A 20,203-nucleotide genomic window follows, 5' to 3' on the forward strand; every position below is an offset into this window, starting at 1 on the left:
AACCAGGAGATGTTCTCTGAAGTCATAGAAAATGTATATTATTAAAACGTTCTGTGCACATGACACGCAGTAAAAAATATAAGGCCAAATCGTGTGCACAATTTACTAATTTGTTCCCTCAACAGTGTTCCCTCGATTTACTATTGCGTTCACTCGATTTGCTAAATTGTGCGCACAATTTAGCAAATCGAGGGAACACAATAGTAAATCGAGGGAACGCAATAGTAATCATGTGCACGTTTTAGTAAATTTGAGGGAACGAATTAGTAAATCATGCGCATCATTTATTTAATTTTTCTTGCATGTCATGTGCGGCAGTGTTAATTTCATTGACTAAATATTTTCGTCATTATTTTCGTCACGAATATATTTTTGCGGACGAAAACGAAACGAAAACTAAAAAAGAAGGCACTGATGGAGACTAAAACTATGACTTAATTGATTGACATTATCGTCAACTAATAAAGGGCGAGACGAAAATAGACTGTGACGAAAATCAAATCAGCAGACGGGAGAGATGCGAGGAATGAACAAAAGAACCGGCAAAATGGAACAGGCGAGACTGCATGAGAGAAGAGAACCAATCCGAGCCTGACTTATTGAGACGTGAAGCGAAGGTTTTCAGTTTTTAAATGAGCTCCTGGGAAGACGGCATTCGAAGAGGTGATGTCTAAAAGAGCGACAAAATGTCCACAGCTCACTTCACGTTTGACGACGATCAAAACAAAACAAAGTGTAAAGCACGCGGAGCGCTCATTCGTGGCAAGAACACAACCAATTTGAAAAGACATTTACAGACGAGCCACCCGGACATTTTCTCAAATATTATTTCACAACGATGTTCTTTTGTTTATTGAGCTAAGCAAAATTGGAAGACTGCAGTGCGTAGATGTTGTAGCATTAAATATTACGAACTGAAAAGTACTGTAAAATAGCCCCTTCTTCAAGTTAGATGAGAGCACAATACTAATACGTAATATTATGATACATACATTTGATTAATAATAATGTTTATTATATTTTATAATGTTCTACTTGTTGACAATATCACAAATATTTCTATATTAGTCATGTGAAACGTGAATGTTCAAATCCTATCATTATACATACTAATCTAGCAATATTGTAGTATTTAAAACATACAATATTGCTAGACAAATGAATACCTTATAAAATCTTGTTACTTTTTTTATCCACCCAACTTATTAAATATTTACTTTAAATGAATGCACTTATTGTTCAGCTCAGCTGTAAGCTTTAAGGTCCTGGACCTAACTTTTTTTTTTTTTTTTATTGATGGTCAATTGGCAGCTAGTTATTGTTTACATTATCATGACAGTGTTTGTTGCTGCATAAAAGCTTTTGAATCGAAATAAAGACACAGTTGTGTTGAAATAAAGTTGAATTTGTGTTTTATATATTTTGGTTAAGTTTGTTTCCTATACCAGCTGTAAAAAATTGTCTAGTAAATCTGTTATTGATTTTAGTCTTATTTTAGTCGACTAAAATACCAAGCAATTTTAGTCGACTAAAATACCAAGCAATTTTAGTCGACTAAAATAAGACTAAAATTAAAACAAATCAGATGACTAAAACTTGACTAAAACTAAAAAGAATTATAGTCAAAAGAACCCCTTATTTTGAGCCTTTATTTTTAAGACTGAGGGGGTGGGGGGTGTTGGTGGATACAATAGCTACAGTATCTAGTAGTAAACATGGAATGAATAAAATAACTGACCTTTAGGAAGACAATAGACAAAAGGAACCATAATGGCATGAGAACAGACAGGGAAAATAATTATGGGGGAAAGAAAAAAAATAAGAGCAAGGAGTTTGACTAGTAAATGTGGAAGGAGATGGAAGGATAATAAGATGTAGAAACTGACACCCAGAAGAAGGCGGGTGGTAACTGAGGGGGGCTGGATAGATGCTATACAAGAAAACGTTTAGAAGATCCAGTGGAGGGGGCATAAAAAGAGAGAAACTTAAGCTTTCTGGCCCTGATTTTCCATCCCTAAAGGCATTCTGTGGTTTCTAAAAAAAGCCATGTATATTTGAATTATCACATCACATGACCAAAGCTGTATTTATGAATCAAAGAGTACAGTGATTTCTGAGAGAAATACAGGGAGCGTTTTACTGTACGCTCAACAGCTGTAAAGAAGACATGCATGGCAGAGAAAGTTTGATTGAAAGAGGGAGGGCACAAATGCCAGAGAGCGAATGAGGAGGTAGAGTGAGTAGTGGTGGTGGTGGAGAGGGGGGGGGGGTGTGTTGAAAGAGAAAATGCGGAATGCAACAGACTTCTTTAGTCACACAGAGAGACACATTTGACTTATACAAGTCAACTGTGCTGCTCTCATATGCTCGGTTCAAGCCTTCAAGGCAGACCTCAGCAGAATCCATCAAATCAGGTAAGTCTGATCTCCACCATGCTTTAACAGACGACAAAGAAATAAGTTTAGAAAGTTTCAAAAGAGTTTTATTTTCATTTATAGCTTTTGCCCAACAGTATAGAGTCCTTCTCATAAAAACGAAAGAGACAGAGAAAGACATGTTAGAGCAAGAATAAATGTGTGTTGTACAGGAAATTCCTGCGTATAGTTTGTATGTGTAATAGTCTGGAGTTTCTGTTGATTAGTTTGAATTTAAGACAAGATTAGAGTAGAAATGAAATGAAAGAGAAAGAGTCATTAATTTTTATTTTTTTTTGCATTGACCATTTGCATGAATTTGCCTAGGTTGTGCGTCTGTGCGTGAGTGTGTATGTGTGTGAGACATATCTGTCATTAAGTGTGGCTAAATTGGCAGTTACATGTCAGTTAAGTGTGCTGGTGGCCTTCAGCAGAATACTTCTTATCAAGATCATCAAGTTCAGACATTGATGAAATCAACAGAAACGGCTTCAACCTGCTGCTAGGAAATGACAGACTGCTGAAGTTCTCAGAACTATACATACCCTTCTACAGTGTGTTTGCCATGTCATGATGATATGACTTGTTTGCATGGTGTATCACTGAGCAAGTTCTGAGGATGGATTTCAGAAGATCTGGTCAGAAAATAAATCTGAAGACATGGAGATTTGTTGCTAGTGTAAAATACTTTGTTTAATCTGGTCAGAACTGTCATCTGTTGATTTGAGCCTTATCAAATCAAGAGTTTGTCTCTTCTTAAAGGAATAGTTCACCCAAAAATTAAAATGTGATGTTTATCTGCTTAACCCCAGGGCATCCAAGATGTAGGTGACTTTGTTTCTTCATTAGAACACAAATGGAGATATTTTTTTACCTCTGATTCACCACAATGTCTAAACTGTCCTGAGGGCGCCCTGAGTGCGTTTTTCTCAACATTCTGCACCTGATCTGTCTTCTTATTCTCCATGCTTTATGGTGGATTGCACACTTATAAGTGCATTACCACCACCTATCTCACAAATGGATGATTGACACATCTACAAACTCAATTAGGAGTGTTAATGGTCATTTGAGAGATAGATGTAATTCACTTATAAGCGTGCAATCTCACATAAAGCAAGAAGAAGAAGAAGACGCATCAGGTGCCTTCTGTTAAGAAAAACATGCTCAGGACAGTTTGGACATTGCGCCGAATCAGAGTTGAAAAACTATATAAATACTGTTTAGTTTCTTGCACAGACCAATCATTTCACGTTTTTACACATCAATGTATCGTCACAAGCCGCAGAGTTTAATTTGGTTTTGTTTGTGTACGTTTTTTTGACTCTCAAAGCCGTGATTCCCATCCACTTCCATTATATGACTGACAGACTGCAACGGTATGAGGTAAAAATCTCTGTTTGTGTTCTACTGAAGAAACAAAGTCACCTACATCTTGGATGCCTTGTTGGGGATTAGCAGTAAACATCAAATTTGTATTTTTGTGGGAACTATACCTTTAATCTTCACAAACATTGACTATATCCACTGCAGAACAATAGACTTCTGATAAATGTCGTGTTTTGATTTGACTGTAGCCGTAGTGACGCAATATTCCTAATCATACTCTCACATGCTCAGACAGATTCATGCATAATCCTTCTGGGTAGTTGCAGTTAGAAAACATGCTTTGCTTGATGACCTTTTCAAACACAACAGCAGCAAAAGAGTAAACTCAATAGGGTTGTTATTTATTTGTTTATTTAGATGATTAGATGTGTTAATATCACAAGTGGACAGGTGAGACCTGGTCAATAGCCTTTTTGAAGGTTATGTGAACATTTTAAACGGTAATTATCCAAATACAATGGACATATTAAAATCAGCTGTTTTAAATATTGTGAGAGATTAAATGTTTGTGTTGGTAAGGAAGCAAGATTGTTCTTGCTTCCTTACTGGAAATATATATTGTGTGTTTGTTCAGGGAGACCAGGAAAGAGCTACTCCATGCCCATTTATTCAGATGACCTCCCAATGGAAAGACCAGAATTGAGATCATTTTAAATTGGTTCTCCTATACAGCGGGATAAATGAAGTTCACACAGAGAATCTTGCATCTGTCTGTCAGATTTTTGCATCTATTTTTATTTTTTTCTAAGGAATTTGAATGAATATGAGACAATACATATTTGCTATCTTTCTAGTTTCCCAGGATTTGAAAAAGCAACCTCTAACCATTCAAGTTTTCCTCTAGGCTCTTAAAAATTAAAATAGCAATTACTGTAGATCCAATTGCAGCTAGGTTTTTACTTCAGAGAACTTTGTACTGTATGTTCCACTTATTCTTTAGATCATCATCTTTACTGTTGCTGTAAAGAATACAGAGCAAACACTGATCTGAAGAACTGAACATCCTAATACATTTAATTTTTAAGAATGTGGAATGAACACTGTAATTTCATGTGCCGCCCACATATTTGATGATCCCTAAAAGCATGAAGTAGGTTTAAGCTCTCAGACTTGTTCTTGCCCCGGCCTGCTGCGCTGTGTGCTGCCGTAGCTTAAACTATGCTGGATTTCGTGGGTTTTTGTCAGCATTTATTTGGCTAACACATACTTTCAGGAGTTGAGTGAGGGACTCTTCAGACATGTTTATATTAAGACCAGCTCAAAACTAACTGAACAAAACCTTTGTTCACCGAAAACTGAAATATGTCTTATATAAAATTACACATCTCATAATACGTCAATTATCAAATATGACATATATAAAATCAGGTATGTGCATGTCATGTGTTAAAATTCATAGGTACACTAAAAAACACAGTAAAAAGACTCAACAGGAGCTTAACAATTTTTTTATTTTTTTTCGTTTTACAGTGTAATAACAATAATTGTAGATACTATGGTGATTATGCAGCCACTAATGGTTACCAAGGTCAAATAAAGTATTGATATTTCAGAGAGAGAGGTTTGCTTGTGTACTGGTCCCCGGGTGTGTGTATGCACTTGGTTTATGGAGACTCATTTAGAACTTTATGCGTCATTAAGGGTGTGACTATGTTTCTTAAACATATTTCTTTTACATTCTGAATAAAAATTAGAAAGTCATTACCTGAAACCATTATCATATGGCTGAGCTGAGATTGAATGCATTCATATTCATAAATAAACACCATCAATTATGATGGACAGAGCAATTGTTTGCTCTATGGAGATCATTTATACTGAAAAACGCCTTAAACTAGTTTGTAAACTAAGTGTATTCATGAGGTACACAAGCATGCATGTGTGATTTACAGCTCATCAGGCAATCTGTCAGCACGATGTCTTGAGCTGTGCTCGTCTCACCTGTCAGGCTGGCATTGTTTGTCTAGTCTAGCTGCACTTTAAACGCATTGCTCCTATTTGCACCGTGTCATGTATCTTGTGTGCCTGAAAGAGAGAGAAAGTGAGAGAGCACTCTATTTAGAGTTTTAACTGCACCTCCCTCCGGTTCTTATTGTTCTCAGAATTTTGTGAATGACAGTACCTTCAGGCAGAGAATGCTGTCTGTCTCTTGACTTCTTACTGTCTCTGCTTGTCTTTCAAGTCTGAGCTGCTTCCATCAACCCCTTTCCTTTAGTTCAGTCCATGTCACGTAAGATACACATTTAATTAGTTATCTAAATCAGCAGCATAGGCATCCAATGTTTTATATAAAAAAATAAAAAGTAATAATACAACCTTAACATACCCCCCAACCCATAAAAAGTAAAAAGAACACATTTCACTTTTATAGAATAATAATAATAGTAAGTAACTAATAATTATGTTTTATCAGAGTGAGTTAACGTCTGAAGTCTGTTTGTTTCACACAGCAAATTCTGTACCACCTGACACTGAGCAAGTAAAACAATAGTGAAGTTCACTGCAGATTATATAAATCACGGAGAGGACCTACATAATTCATGCAGAGGTTGTGCAGAAGTGTTCATGCGCTGGAAGACTGTTGCGGGCCCACGTTAATACTTTACTGCTGCCACATCCGCAGTGCATTTAGATTGATTATTTGTGAGAAAGATGGTGAGAAATAAAGAAAAGTTCACAGTTGGTGGAGATGCCAAAAAGATCAAAGGGAGTGACTCGAATCATTTGGAATTTTAAAAACAGTTTACATGTGGTTTATTAGAGAAATGTGTTGGGTTGAGACATAACAGATGACATGCTTAGGAGGTAAAAGAGTCCGGATGTTCTCATTTTTAGAGTATATTTTAAATATCTCTGAATACTCAGGACTGAAAATTCAAGGTTCTTTTTCTGTAGAGCAATTCAACCTTTTAATAAAAGAGCAGGAGCTTAATGCATCTAACTAAAACATGATCCACAGAAGTAGACAAAGATGTAATTTAGCTCACTGTGTGTTGAGTGTGTGTTAGTACCTGGCCACAATCTCAATTAGATGTGACCTCTGACCCACACTCATTGCTTCAGGCACTAAAAAGTGACTACAGCCATGACCTTTTAAATGCTGGGGTCAACCCACAGAATCTGGTCCACGCAACGGCACCATTGTGTGTTTCATATATAAAGGAGTTGTTATTGTGACAGAACTTGGTATGATACAAGCAATTTCACTAGTTTTCGAATTGGAGATTATTTTGAACATTTTTTTTTCTCTAAACTGAGAATTATCAGAATTGTTTGTGCTGCAGTGTCAGGTCAGAGACTTTTTATGGAAGAACAGATGCAATAGTACAGAGTACCTTTATGTGCATTTACAAATAGTAACAAAAATCTAGGGCTGTCCCCAACTAAGGAATTACAGCAGAATTAGAATGATCAAGTCTAGTTGACTGATGATGAATTGTGTGTTTGTGTGTTGGGGGCGGGGGGGGGGGGGGGGGGGGGGGGGCATTTTCTTTCACACACAGCACACAGAATTAACTCTCTAATGTCTGTCAAGCGATAGATGAAGCTGACAATTATCTTTTTTAAGCAAACAAAAATTAGAACAGAATGCACTTACATGAACTCATAATGTACTTAGCCTAAGAAAATACTGGATAATATAAGATAAACACATGGGTTAAGGTTAGGTTTAGATGCGGTTCAGGGTTAGTAGTTACTGTAATTACTATAATAAGTATGTAGATTTTACAAATGGAACAGGACTGTAAAATTAAGTGCTGCCTAGTTAGCTATATAAAAACATCAACCATGTATCTAAGTTGCTCAGAGAGATTCTCTTCAAGCTGTTGCTCTGCAATGAGAAGCTGAATGAAGAAGACACCTACTGTATTGTAGCATCTCTTGTGATAGAGCTAGAAGCACTTGCATTTACATACTTTTTATGTATTGCATTCAGGTCCATTTACTCACCATCATGACGTTCCAAACCTGTATGATATCATTTCTTCATTTAAAGCAAAAGAAACCATTCCATCCCCATTAATTTGGACCCCATTAACTTTCACTGGAAAGGCAAACATGCTTTTTGAAGAATTTTAACAACATGACGGTGAGTAAATAGTGACATATTTGGGTGGACTGATTTTGATGACTCTGTTCACTGTGCCAGGACTTATAAAAAGAGCTCTGTACTAGTGTCAAATAACTGTATACAATACTGAGGCCATTAAGAAAATGTATGCATATTCTGACCACTTTTTACTACACAGTCAACGACATAGTGACATTCATAAATTGAAGTTATTGTAACAGTGACTACACTCTGTACTGCATCTGTACGTTTTTGCTATGGAGTGGTAAGTGAAAAATGTAAAGCTTTAAAGCATACAAATGCTGTTAATAGAGCCGAAAATGTGCATGCACTTGTGTGAACATTCATGAGCTGTCTCACACCTGTGTGTGCATGGACATTTAAACATGCTGATTTTGTGAAATATGTGAATCTGATTCTCAGTTTTGATGCACGCTTGTGTTCAATAATGGCCATCTGTATTTGGCGAGCCCAAAGGCTGTATGTGAAAATCCCTGCCTTACTTGTCTGTGTTTTAATACACCACCTCCTTTGGTTTGAAGTTCACAACCTCCCTCAAGGCACCTTGATTTATGGCTCATATTTCAGCAATGTAATTATTCCCTCTTAGTTCATGTTTTTCCAGACGTTTGTGGCAGCCTTTCGTTTCTTTGGGGAACTGCAGGGCTCTGGCTGAAGGTGCCAAACCCGATTCATTAGCACGCATCAAAGACGAGCTCTCTCGAACCTGGAGCAAAGTCAGCTTGTGTCACACATGGCTGTGACCAGGTGCAGAGGCAGAGCTTTTAAAAATCTACATTCAAAGAGACATAAAGACCTTGTTTAACATGAACAACTCATGTAGTGTTGAGGTGTTGTGCCCAAGCAGCACTGTTCAAATCCAAAGAGAGCATTTCATGAATACAGAACATATTTCCATGTGAGAAGTTTACTTTGATGAACTCATGCCATTCTGTGCCAGGGTGTTACATATATTGTGTTGTAATGTCATAATATTGGCTCCTTTCTGAAAATATCCCACAAAAGTTAAATTAACACATGCACTTTATGGGTTTATGAGTCTATAGCAGATTGTGTGTTTTGTTGGCCAGGAAAACTATTAACATTTTCTCCCCACTCTCTCATTACACACTAATTGTGGCCAAAATGTCTTAAATAAAATAAATTAAAAAATAGTAGACTTAAATCTGAAGTGTGTAATTTCTGTGCCACTGAAGTTACCACATGCATTTGCAAAAAAAAAAAATACAAATTATAGTTTGTATGAATTATATAAAAAGTCATGTTGAGTTCATTGGACATCACACGTGCAATTGGTCATCTACAGTATATACTTCTATCCAAAGAATCTTCTATCTAAATGAACATCACAGGCATTTCTCATGCCAACATTTACAACAGATCAGGTTTCACACAGCTCTGTGTGCTGCATAGGACCTGCATAGTATTGTTATACTGAGGTGGACATCTTATATTCCTAATGTTAAGGAACATTTATTGGATTTGACTGTGTTTATCCCGTCTTTGTGTTACCCACCTGAGATTTTTGTTTCCCAATATTGCATCATAGAAACTTTGTGGGAATTAGCTCATTACCTCCTTTCTTTGTACCCCCTCCCTCCCCCCCTTTGTTCACGCTGGTAAATGAGAGCAGACCCAGACCAGGCGAACCCTGCCAGGCGGCCCGTCCTGTAAAGGCAGCATTGAGGCAGGGCACACACAGGCGCTTTTGTTGACAGTGTAACGGTGTGCACCCTGCGGAGGGCCACAGGAGGGAGCAGACCCTACAGCCCTGCAGCATGTGTCCATCTGGAGGGCAGGGACATGGGTTAGATGGAAGAAACATAGAAACTAGAAGCCAAGCATGAGTAATGGACATTAAAACATTTATTAATTTGGAGAAATTTAGCATTGCATCACTTTCTCACGAATGGATGCTCTGCTGTTAATGGGTGCCGTCATAATGTCCAAATATCTGATAAAAACATCACAATAATCCACACCCCTCCAGTCCATCAAAATTCATAAAAAAATAAAAAAAAAACATCTATCATTGAGACATTTTAACTTCATGAGTCCATAATTCATAATAAAAAGAATTCATCTCATCTATTCTCAATTAGGAGAGAAATGTGCAAATATCTGGCTGGACTTTAACTGGAGGAAGCATTATTATGGATTATTTTAGACATATTTTTCATTGCATTAATTTGATTATTCTGATGTTTTTATCAGCTGTTAGGATTCTGACGGCACCCATTCATTGCAGATGATCCATTCGTGAGAATGAGATGGAATGCTTTATTTCTCCAAATCTGCTCCAAGAGTGAGGGTGAGTAAAAATGGCTTAATATAAGGGCTAAACATGTTTTTTACAAACCTAATTAATTTTAGAGGTTGGCTACAGTTAAGATATAACAAATGTGACTAGTAATATAAAATCAACAAAAGTCCCAACATGTGTGTGCATTAAATGAAAAATAAATTTCATGTCATGTCATGTCATATCATAAAAGTAATGTCTTGAAATGCTGCTTGAATAAATAAATAAATGTATACAGTATTGTTCAAAATAATAGCAGTACAATGTGACTAACCAGAATAATCAAGGTTTTTCGTATATTTTTTTATTGCTACGTGGCAAACAAGTTACCAGTAGGTTCAGTAGATTGTCAGAAAACAAACGAGACCCAGCATTCATGATATGCACGCTCTTAAGGCTGTGCAATTGGGCAATTAGTTGAATTAGTTGAAAGGGGTGTGTTCAAAAAAATAGCAGTGTGGCATTCAATCACTGAGGTCATCAATTTTGTGAAGAAAAAGGTGTGAATCAGGTGGCCCCTATTTAAGGATGAAGCCAACACTTGTTGAACATGCATTTGAAAGCTGAGGAAAATGGGTCGTTCAAGACATTGTTCAGAAGAACAGCGTACTTTGATTAAAAAGTTGATTAGAGAGGGGAAAACCTATAAAGAGGTGCAAAAAATGATAGGCTGTTCAGCTAAAATGATCTCCAATGCCTTAAAATGGAGAGCAAAACCAGAGAGACGTGGAAGAAAATGGAAGACAACCATCAAAATGGATAGAAGAATAACCAGAATGGCAAAGGCTCAGCCAATGATCACCTCCAGGATGATCAAAGACAGTCTGGAGTTACCTGTAAGTACTGTGACAGTTAGAAGACGTCTGTGTGAAGCTAATCTATTTTCAAGAATCCCCCGCAAAGTCCCTCTGTTAAAAAAAAGGCATGTGCAGAAGAGGTTACAATTTGCCAAAGAACACATCAACTGGCCTAAAGAGAAATGGAGGAACATTTTGTGGACTGATGAGAGTAAAATTGTTCTTTTTGGGTCCAAGGGCCACAGGCAGTTTGTGAGACGACCCTCAAACTCTGAATTCAAGCCACAGTACACAGTGAAGACAGTGAAGCATGGAGGTGCAAGCATCATGATATGGGCATGTTTCTCCTACTATGGTGTTGGGCCTATTTATCGCATACCAGGGATCATGGATCAGTTTGCATATGTTAAAATACTTGAAGAGGTCATGTTGCCCTATGCTGAAGAGGACATGCCCTTGAAATGGTTGTTTCAACAAGACAATGACCCAAAACACACTAGTAAACGGGCAAAGTCTTGGTTCCAAACCAACAAAATTAATGTTATGGAGTGGCCAGCCCAATCTCCAGACCTTAATCCAATTGAGAACTTGTGGGGTGATATCAAAAATGCTGTTTCTGAAGCAAAACCAAGAAATGTGAATGAATTGTGGAATGTTGTTAAAGAATCATGGAGTGGAATAACAGCTGAGAGGTGCCACAAGTTGGTTGACTCCATGCCACACAGATGTCAAGCAGTTTTAAAAAACTGTGGTCATACAACTAAATATTAGTTTAGTGATTCACAGGATTGCTAAATCTCAGAAAAAAAAAATGTTTGTACAAAATAGTTTTGAGTTTGTACAGTCAAAGGTAGACACTGCTATTTTTTTGAACACACCCCTTTCAACTAATTGCCCAATTGCACAGCCTTAAGAGCGTTCATATCATGAATGCTGGGTCTTGTTTGTTTTCTGAGAATCTACTGAACCTACTGGTAACTTGTTTGCCACGTAGCAATAAAAAATATACTAAAAACCTTGATTATTCTGGTTAGTCACATTGTACTGCTATTATTTTGAACAATACTGTACATACATACATACATACATAATTAAATTAAATTAAAATGATTTAGTAGACGCTTATTAAAATTATTTAGTAGATGCATTCAGGCTATCAAGTTTTACTTATCATGTGTTCCCGGGGACTCAAACCCCCAACCTTTCGCTTGATAACACAATGCTCTACCAATTGAGCTACAGGAACACATAAATACATTTAATATATGGCACACTCTTGGGGAGTGCTGGGTACACTTTACTCACAAGTCATTAACTCGTAAAGGCAGTTCTCCTGTATAGCAGCTTGTTATTTCACCATTTTACTGGGTGAAATAAAACCATTGCATTTTATATACTGCAAGGCCTCATTCACCCCTAACACACACACACACACACACACACACACACACACCAGACTTCTCCTTATGCCCAATGTGTATCCAATTATTGAGCAACTACTGCACAAGAGAGGAATGTTTCATTCCTGCCTTTGCTTTTTCCTCTTTTGTTTCCTCTTTTGTTCTCATTTTGATAATTTTTTACTCAATTATGATTCTGTTTGATTTTCTATATCCTTAATACAGTTTACACACAACACTCTTTACTGCAAAGTCTTATAACTTTATTTCCTTTTCTTTTCTTTTCTTTTCTTAAAACACATCCTTATTGTTTTCTTTCATCCTGTTCTTTTTTTATTCTTGTTCTTCTCATCACTTTGTAGAAAATATCTTGGAAACTGTCATCTTGAATGAGATAATGAAACCGTTGAAGACGAAAACATGTCAAGAAGGGAGATTTTCAAAGGACAGCAAGTCAAAGAGGGAGGGATGAAGAAATTCAGTTTTGGGAAATTTTGGGGCTTTAATAGATTAAAAACGGGCGGTCATGTACAAGTCATTCAGTAGAGTACAGGGGATGGTGAGGTGTGTTTGAATGTAGTTCTGTGTTTGTGTGTGTTTGGTCAGAGCAGGATCAAGTGTCGATGCTTTCTGAACACGGCCGTTCTGCACAGGCCTCACATGTGGAACAGTTTACTGCAGCCCTGCACCAAATGAACACAGACTGACAGAGCAACAGACTGCAATTACAAGAGAGAGACAGGCACAAAGACACAGAAGAGAGAATAGTCTACTTAGAAGTAGGTTAAAATGAGTGAACACAATAAATCATGTCTTAATTCAAATATACATTTCAAAAAGGTACCAGGTATTGGACCTGCCAAAAGAAAAAAATAAAATCAATGGAAACTCCTGATTATAATACATTTAAAATATTAACAGCTAGATATGTCACGTGTGTCGGTTAAGAAAATGTGTATTGGTAATCTGTATGAAGATATGGAAAGTCAGCTTCACCGTTTATGGGTTTGTGCTCTGGAACTTTCCATCAAGTCCTGATGGAGGCAGAAGGAGGGGGTAAGTGAGCGCTGGGTGCCCTCCACCCTGGGCATGTGGCAGCAGAACAGAGGCAGCTTTATTGAGCTGTGTCTCTGATTTAAATCATATGGCATCGCCTGGAATCACTTCATGGCTTGGAGGCCGTTCAAATGAATGCCCCAGCAAGAGACTCACTCTTTTTCTCCCCCACATTTCATCTGTTTGTTGGCTCTCAATTTATTTTACAATGGTTCTCACCAAAGCAAATGGTGTTACATCAGTTTGATTAAGTGACGTGACACACCCACGTAGAAATAACTTATATAAACATATATGTTTTTTTATAGGTTTTTATATAAGTTATATGTGACACATATAAAATTGTCGGTTTTCCTATATTATATGTACATATACGTGCATAAAAACTGCATATAGGTTTCATATTGTTTCATATAGGTTGCAATTGTAAGTCGCTTTGGATAAAAGCGTCAGCTAAATAAAAAATGAGACGAATAATAGTGCATATGGGTCAGTTTATGTTTTAAATGCTGTTTTCTCTCTCTCTCTCTCTCTCTCTCTCTCTCTCTCTTGTGTTTTTCTGCAGGCATCTGTTGGATTATTGAGCATCAATTCTGGATCACTTGCTGAGATCATCTTCCTTCCAGATCAGTGCAATGTTTATGATGGATTTACAATTATTTCAAAGAGCTTAGTAAGAGAATTATTTGTATAAAACGTGTGAAGTGAAGATAGATAGAGAAGTGGTAATTCACCGTCTCAACGAAAGGAACATAGGACAATCTTTGATCACTGGAGGACCGCTCTCATCAAAATGGCAACCAATAGGGAGAGGTCTGTGAGTCATATGACAGGGTTCTTCCCATTTGCCTTCAATTCAATGCGAAATCACTCCCCCTTCAATCTTCTGGCCAATGGCAGCCTATTTGGACGTTTTGGGGCGGACCTTCCCAAAGAGATGGCAGCTCTATGTAAGTACATTTCAGAATTACTTGATTTTATGAATAACATAACTGGAATTAATAGATTTTGTTATTTTCTTATGACATTCTTAATTTATTATTATTATTAATACTTATTATTAATATTTTAAAGAAAAAATAGTGAAATGTTATTACAAACTAAGTTAGCTGTTTTCTATTTGAACATATTTTATAAAGTACATTATTCTTTTGATGCAAATCTGTATTTTCAGCATCACTACTTCAGTTGTCAGTGTCACATGACCATTCAGAAATGCCTTCACTGTCACTTTTAGTCGGCAAAAACAGTTTTCAGCATTATTCATAGAAAATTTTCTTGAGCAGCAAATCAGCATATTAGAATATAAGATTTGACCAGTAAAGTGTGCTTTGAGTTTGTTCATGTTTTGTGCACTGGTGTGGTTCAGGGTTTGTTCTCGATGCCGGTCGTGTTCAGACATGCACATCCACTGTATCAAACAGACCACATGTCAGTCACCACCTCCTGGAATAATCTGAAGTGTACACACACACACATGCACATGCACGCACACACACACACACACACACACACACACACACATGCACGCACACTCACACACCAAGAAATTACAATTACAATTCACAATTCACAACACACTCTGAAGAATGCATATAAACACAATTGTCCATTTATAGCCAGAAAAGAGTGAAAGACGCATCTCTGAACTATTATTTTGTTTTTTTCCGAGTGATAGAAAGTAACAAAAGTAAAAGTTTTGTGTCAACAGAGCTGAAACTACCCTGTGTGATTATACACAGATGCTCCATTATCTCCATTTAATAAAAGATAACATCTATCCGTCCCTCAATCTATCCTTTCTTCTATGAGTGGAAACACAGAAAGAGAGACGGGTGGACGGTCTGCTTCTTTAAACAGCTGATCAGTCAATCGTACACAAGAGAGTATTTTAATCTTGAAATAAGAGCAAGAAACCTATGAAAGTATACAATGCAGACGAGAATAATGATCAAACTCTTTGCAAGCATGCAGTACTGATATACATAACATGGATCTTAAAATAGTAGCATCTAAATTAGCTGATTTTATACAAAATAGTTAAATATCACTGAATCAATCTAAATAGATTAATTTGTACAAACAAAACTATTTTCATGATTTGGGATCTTATGGTGGATACTCTGAAGTGTTAAGATCTGTGGTTGAGAATCAATATGTAGGTCTGGAAGCCGCTGAAGTGAAGTGTTTTTGCTTAAGGACACCTTAATGCTCAACTATATCTGCCAGCTCATGACATCAGTGCTGAAATATTATACAGCAACTCTATTAACTGTACATTAAAGACCACTTTACTTTTTCCTGAAATGTAAGACGAATACTGAGAAAAATCTAGTAAACTTTGCACAGTTTTATTCTATTTTATTCAGAAGCAATGGTTTATTGTTAAAGGGTTAATTCACCCAAAAATCTAAATTATGTCATTAATGACTCACCCTCATGTCGTTCCAAACCCGTGAGACCTCCATTTATCTTCAGAACACAGTTTAAGATATTTTAGATTTAGTCCGAGAGCTCTCAGTCCCTCCATTGAAGCTGTGTGTACGGTCAACTGTCCATGTCCAGAAAGGTAAGAAAAACATCATCAAAGTAGTCCATGGGACATCAGAGGGTCAGTAAGAATTTTTTGAAGCATCGAAAATACATTTTGGTCCAAAAATAACTAAAATTACAACTTTATTCAGCATTGTCTTCTCTTCTGGGTCTGTTGTGAACGCGTTCATGATGCTGCTCATGGACTACTTTGATGATGTTTTGATGATGTTTTTATTACCTTTCAGTGATGGATTTGTTTCTTACACGCATGAAGTTTTTCCACTTTTGAACTGATGATCTGGAGTGGTGTGTGGATTGCTTGTGCATTATTACAATGTTTTGATCAGCTGTTTGGACTCTCATTCTGACGGCACCCATTCACTGGAGAGGATCCATTGCTGAGCTAATGATAAAATGAATTTCTCCAAATCTCTCAAGGTGAGAAAATAAACTCATTTACATTTTTAGTGGCCTCACAGTGAGCCAATATTCAGCAAATTTCATTTTGGTTCAACTATTCCTTTAAAATATAAGACACTTCCTCTGTAGCTCTACTGCCCCCAAAGGACAAATATGATATATTAATTTAACGTCATCATTAGTCAATAAGTGTGACAGGAAAATGTCTCTCTCTCTCTCTTTAATGGTATTATTGAATACTATGGGAAGTATGGACAACTTATCACTGACATTTAAGTCTCACATTCTCACTCAAATAGTAGCATGTGCATAACATGCACAAAATGGATTGCATCTGTCATACAAAAAAAAAAAAAACGTCCTTTATCACTCTCTCTCTCTCTCTCACACACACACACACACACACACACACACATCTGCACATGAGGTTGGGAATCTAGTGGAACTTCTGGTCTCAGAAATACTGAATGTGCTATGAAAAAATGTTGAAACAAATGGCACATTTTTCTTCTTTTAAGAGCAAGGCAGAGGAAGGCCAAATGCTGAGGTTACTGCAGGACTGAGGTTGTGAAAGCACAAACTCCACATTGTGCCTCTTTATTTATTTATATAGAATTGGAGTGGAATTTCTGGGGTTTGGCCTAATTCTTTAAACCACAAGTGGCGTGTGTGTGTGTGTGTGTGTGTGTGTGTGTGTGTGTGTGTGTGTGTGTGTGTGTGTGTGTGTGTGTGGGCATGTTTTTGTGACATATCAGGACACAACTCTGTATAATGACATGGGTATGACACAGGTATTACAAGGAGAGAGTGACTTATGAGGACATAACCCATGTCCCCATTTCTCAAAACACTTATAAATCATACAGAATGAGTTTTTTTGAGAAAGTAAAAATGCACAAAGTTTCCTGTGAGGGTTAGGGTTAGGTGTAGGGTTAGGTGTAGGGCGATAGAATATACAGTTTCTACAGTATAAAAACCATTACACCTATGGGATGAACACACTTTACACAAAAACAAACGTGTGTGTGTGTGTGTGTGTGAGTGAGTGAGAGAGAGAGAGAGAGAGAGATTAAAAATAGTGAGTGTCTGCATGATGGGGGATTCTAGTAAGCTAATTTGGATAAAATAAATATTACAAAAATATTATTACCTTTTATATAACTGTAAAGCAAGAATGAGAGAAAGACACAGAGTGGGTGGTGATAGAGATCAGCAGCTTGTGCACATGCTGCAGGAAAACTGTCCCATCACAAGCTAGCTGGCATGACTTACTGACATTAAAACAGGAGCGAAGCGAATCAATCACATTTATGCTGATGTCCTGAAATTGTTTTCTACCCATCAGATTTTCCTACCCGGGTTTACTACGTATGCGCACATCAATATCACATCCTTTTTCTCATGCTTAACAACGATATTTAATGTATCTGCATTACTGTAAGGGTGGGTTTAGGGTTGTGGTAGGTGTAGACGTTAATAAACATAATCTTAACCATCTTTAAAAATCTGAACATTATTTCTAGATTTTCTTTAGTCAAGACAAGTCACCTTTATTTATATAGCGCTTTAAACAAAATACATTGCGTCAAAGCAACTGAACAACATTCATTAGGAAAACAGTGTGTCAATAATGCAAAATGATAGTTAAAGGCAGTTCATCATTGAATTCAGTGATGTCATCTCTATTCAGTTAAATAGTGTCTGGGCCCTGTAGTAGTTCCTGTCTCTTGTGTTCTAATAGTTATTATGAATGTCTAGGTGTTGTTCTGCCTTCTCTCTGTGGATTACCTATTGTGGAATATTGCAGTTCATTGCTTGAACACTATAGACCCATGCTTAGACTAAAGTAACACAACTTGAAGCTTTTGTTACCATACCTCAAACACATGTACCTTAAACAAAAGCGCTGCTTTGCACTCTAGTTGCAATTCTGCAACACACTTACTCCTTTATGCAACACACTTGTTCCTGCATACTACACTCTATTTCATACATAAGACACTTCGTTCAAAAATGAAATCTCAGAGTGCCGTTTGGAAAACACATGTATCCAAAATACAAAACACATCGGGTAATTGCTAGCACTCAAATACACAACTGAAGACACTTACTTGCAAAACTGAACACCTGTCAGCCAGCTACAAAAAGCCCTCAGTTTAGCCATTTCAAGAACTTTGCAAGCATGGATGGAGGGAGAGCAAGAGGAAGAGGAAGAGGAGGAGGAAGAGGAAGAGGAAGAGGAAGAGGAAGAGCAGGAGGAGGAAGAGGAAGAGGAAGAGCAGGAGGAGGAAGAGGAAGAGGAAGATGAAGAGGAGGAGGTCGAAGAGGCCATGCACGGACCCCTATTTCTGATGATATAAGAGCAACTTTGGTGGACCATGTCATCAACCATGGCCTGACTGTGAGGGAAGCTGAGCAGAGAGTCCACCCACACGCCGCATGACTCTTCTGCAGGAAATGGAACTGTTGGAGACATTCAGGTGACAGCAATCCATGGATGATTCCACATGCAAGGGGATATTTTCCCCAGTGCCTAGTGGGAGAAGACATTGTTTGCGATGTCAATGAGGCCAACAGAAGGTGGGATCCATGAGCCCACGAATGCACAATTGCCATGATTTTCTGTGTTTACAGTATAGTGTTTTTTACATTATTATTTTTTTTTTCTTTATTTGAATTCATGTAACTGCAATGTACAGTGCTACAATGTACAATATTGAGCAGGTCTATTTACTTTTTTGGTTGTTTGAAAATGTGCCTCCTGAAAATATGCCTTCTGAATAAACAGTGAAAATCAAAGACTGCAGTGTTTTATATAAAGTAGACTAGTGTGTTCCCCCTGATCTGAAAGTGTGTGCATATGATGCAAGTATGTGTCATTTTGTCATCAGAGTTACACTTTGACAGAGGAATGTTAGGTTTTGATAACAGAGTTTAGGTTTTGATAGTAGAGCTTCAATTTGACACAGATGTGAATGGTATATTTCCCAGTGTTGTGTCATGTTTACTTGTGTGTAGAGTTTTGGCACAATGAGTGAAGTTTTGCAAAATGTGTTCAAGCAACGGGCAAAAACTGTAATGTAAAATAAATAACAGTCCTTAAACAATTATAGAAGGACACAGTAGAATGCAATCTAATGCAGTCTTCGTCATCCTGCCTGTTCTCACACACCAAATCGTACATTTACTGTAATCGAAAACAAATATTGTATTGCATTCTACTGTGTCCGTGTACTTACCTTCTATAATTGTTTAAGGACTGTTTTTTATTTTACATTACAGTTTTTGCCCATTGCTTGAACACATTTTGCAAAACTTCACTCATTGTGCCAAAACTCTACACACAAGTAAACATGACACAACACTGGGAAATATACCATTCACATCTGTGTCAAACTGAAGCTCTACTATCAAAACCTAAACTCTGTTATCAAAACCTAACATTCCTCTGTCAAAGTGTAACTCTGATGACAAAATGACACATACTTGCATCATATGCATACACTTTCAGATCAGGGGGAACACACTAGTCTACTTTATATAAAACACTGCAATCTTTGATTTTCACTCTTTATTCAGAAAGCATATTTTCAGGAGGCACATTTTCAAACAACCAAAAAACAAATAGGTCTGGTCAATATTGTACATTGTAGCACTGTACATTGCAGTTACATGAATTCAGATAAAGAAAAAAATTATAATAATGTAAAAAACACTATACTGTAAACACAGAAAATCATGGCAATTGTGCATTCGTGGGCTCATGGATCCCACCTTCTGTTGGCCTCATTGACATC

General features: G+C 37.2%; 1 protein-coding gene across 3 annotated transcripts in view; it reads left to right on the forward strand.

Annotated features, from left to right (window-relative positions):
• Positions 1-2,319: 2,319 nt before the first annotated feature.
• LOC113054972 (retinoic acid receptor gamma-A-like) overlaps positions 2,320-20,203 on the forward strand; it is a 44,929-nt gene continuing 27,045 nt past the window's right edge. The window contains exons 1-2 of one of the 3 annotated variants that reach the window (XM_026220811.1): positions 2,320-2,414; positions 14,017-14,401. In XM_026220811.1, the coding sequence (XP_026076596.1) occupies positions 14,245-14,401 (157 nt within the window). In that variant the 5' untranslated portion in view covers positions 2,320-2,414; positions 14,017-14,244. Of the gene's footprint in view, positions 2,415-10,105; positions 10,208-13,048; positions 13,175-14,016; positions 14,402-20,203 lie in introns of those variants that run through there. The other 2 variants (XM_026220810.1, XM_026220812.1) reach the window with 2 other exon arrangements.

This window comes from Carassius auratus, chromosome 36 (assembly GCF_003368295.1).
Source record: "Carassius auratus strain Wakin chromosome 36, ASM336829v1, whole genome shotgun sequence".
Taxonomy (NCBI): Eukaryota; Metazoa; Chordata; class Actinopteri; order Cypriniformes; family Cyprinidae; genus Carassius; species Carassius auratus.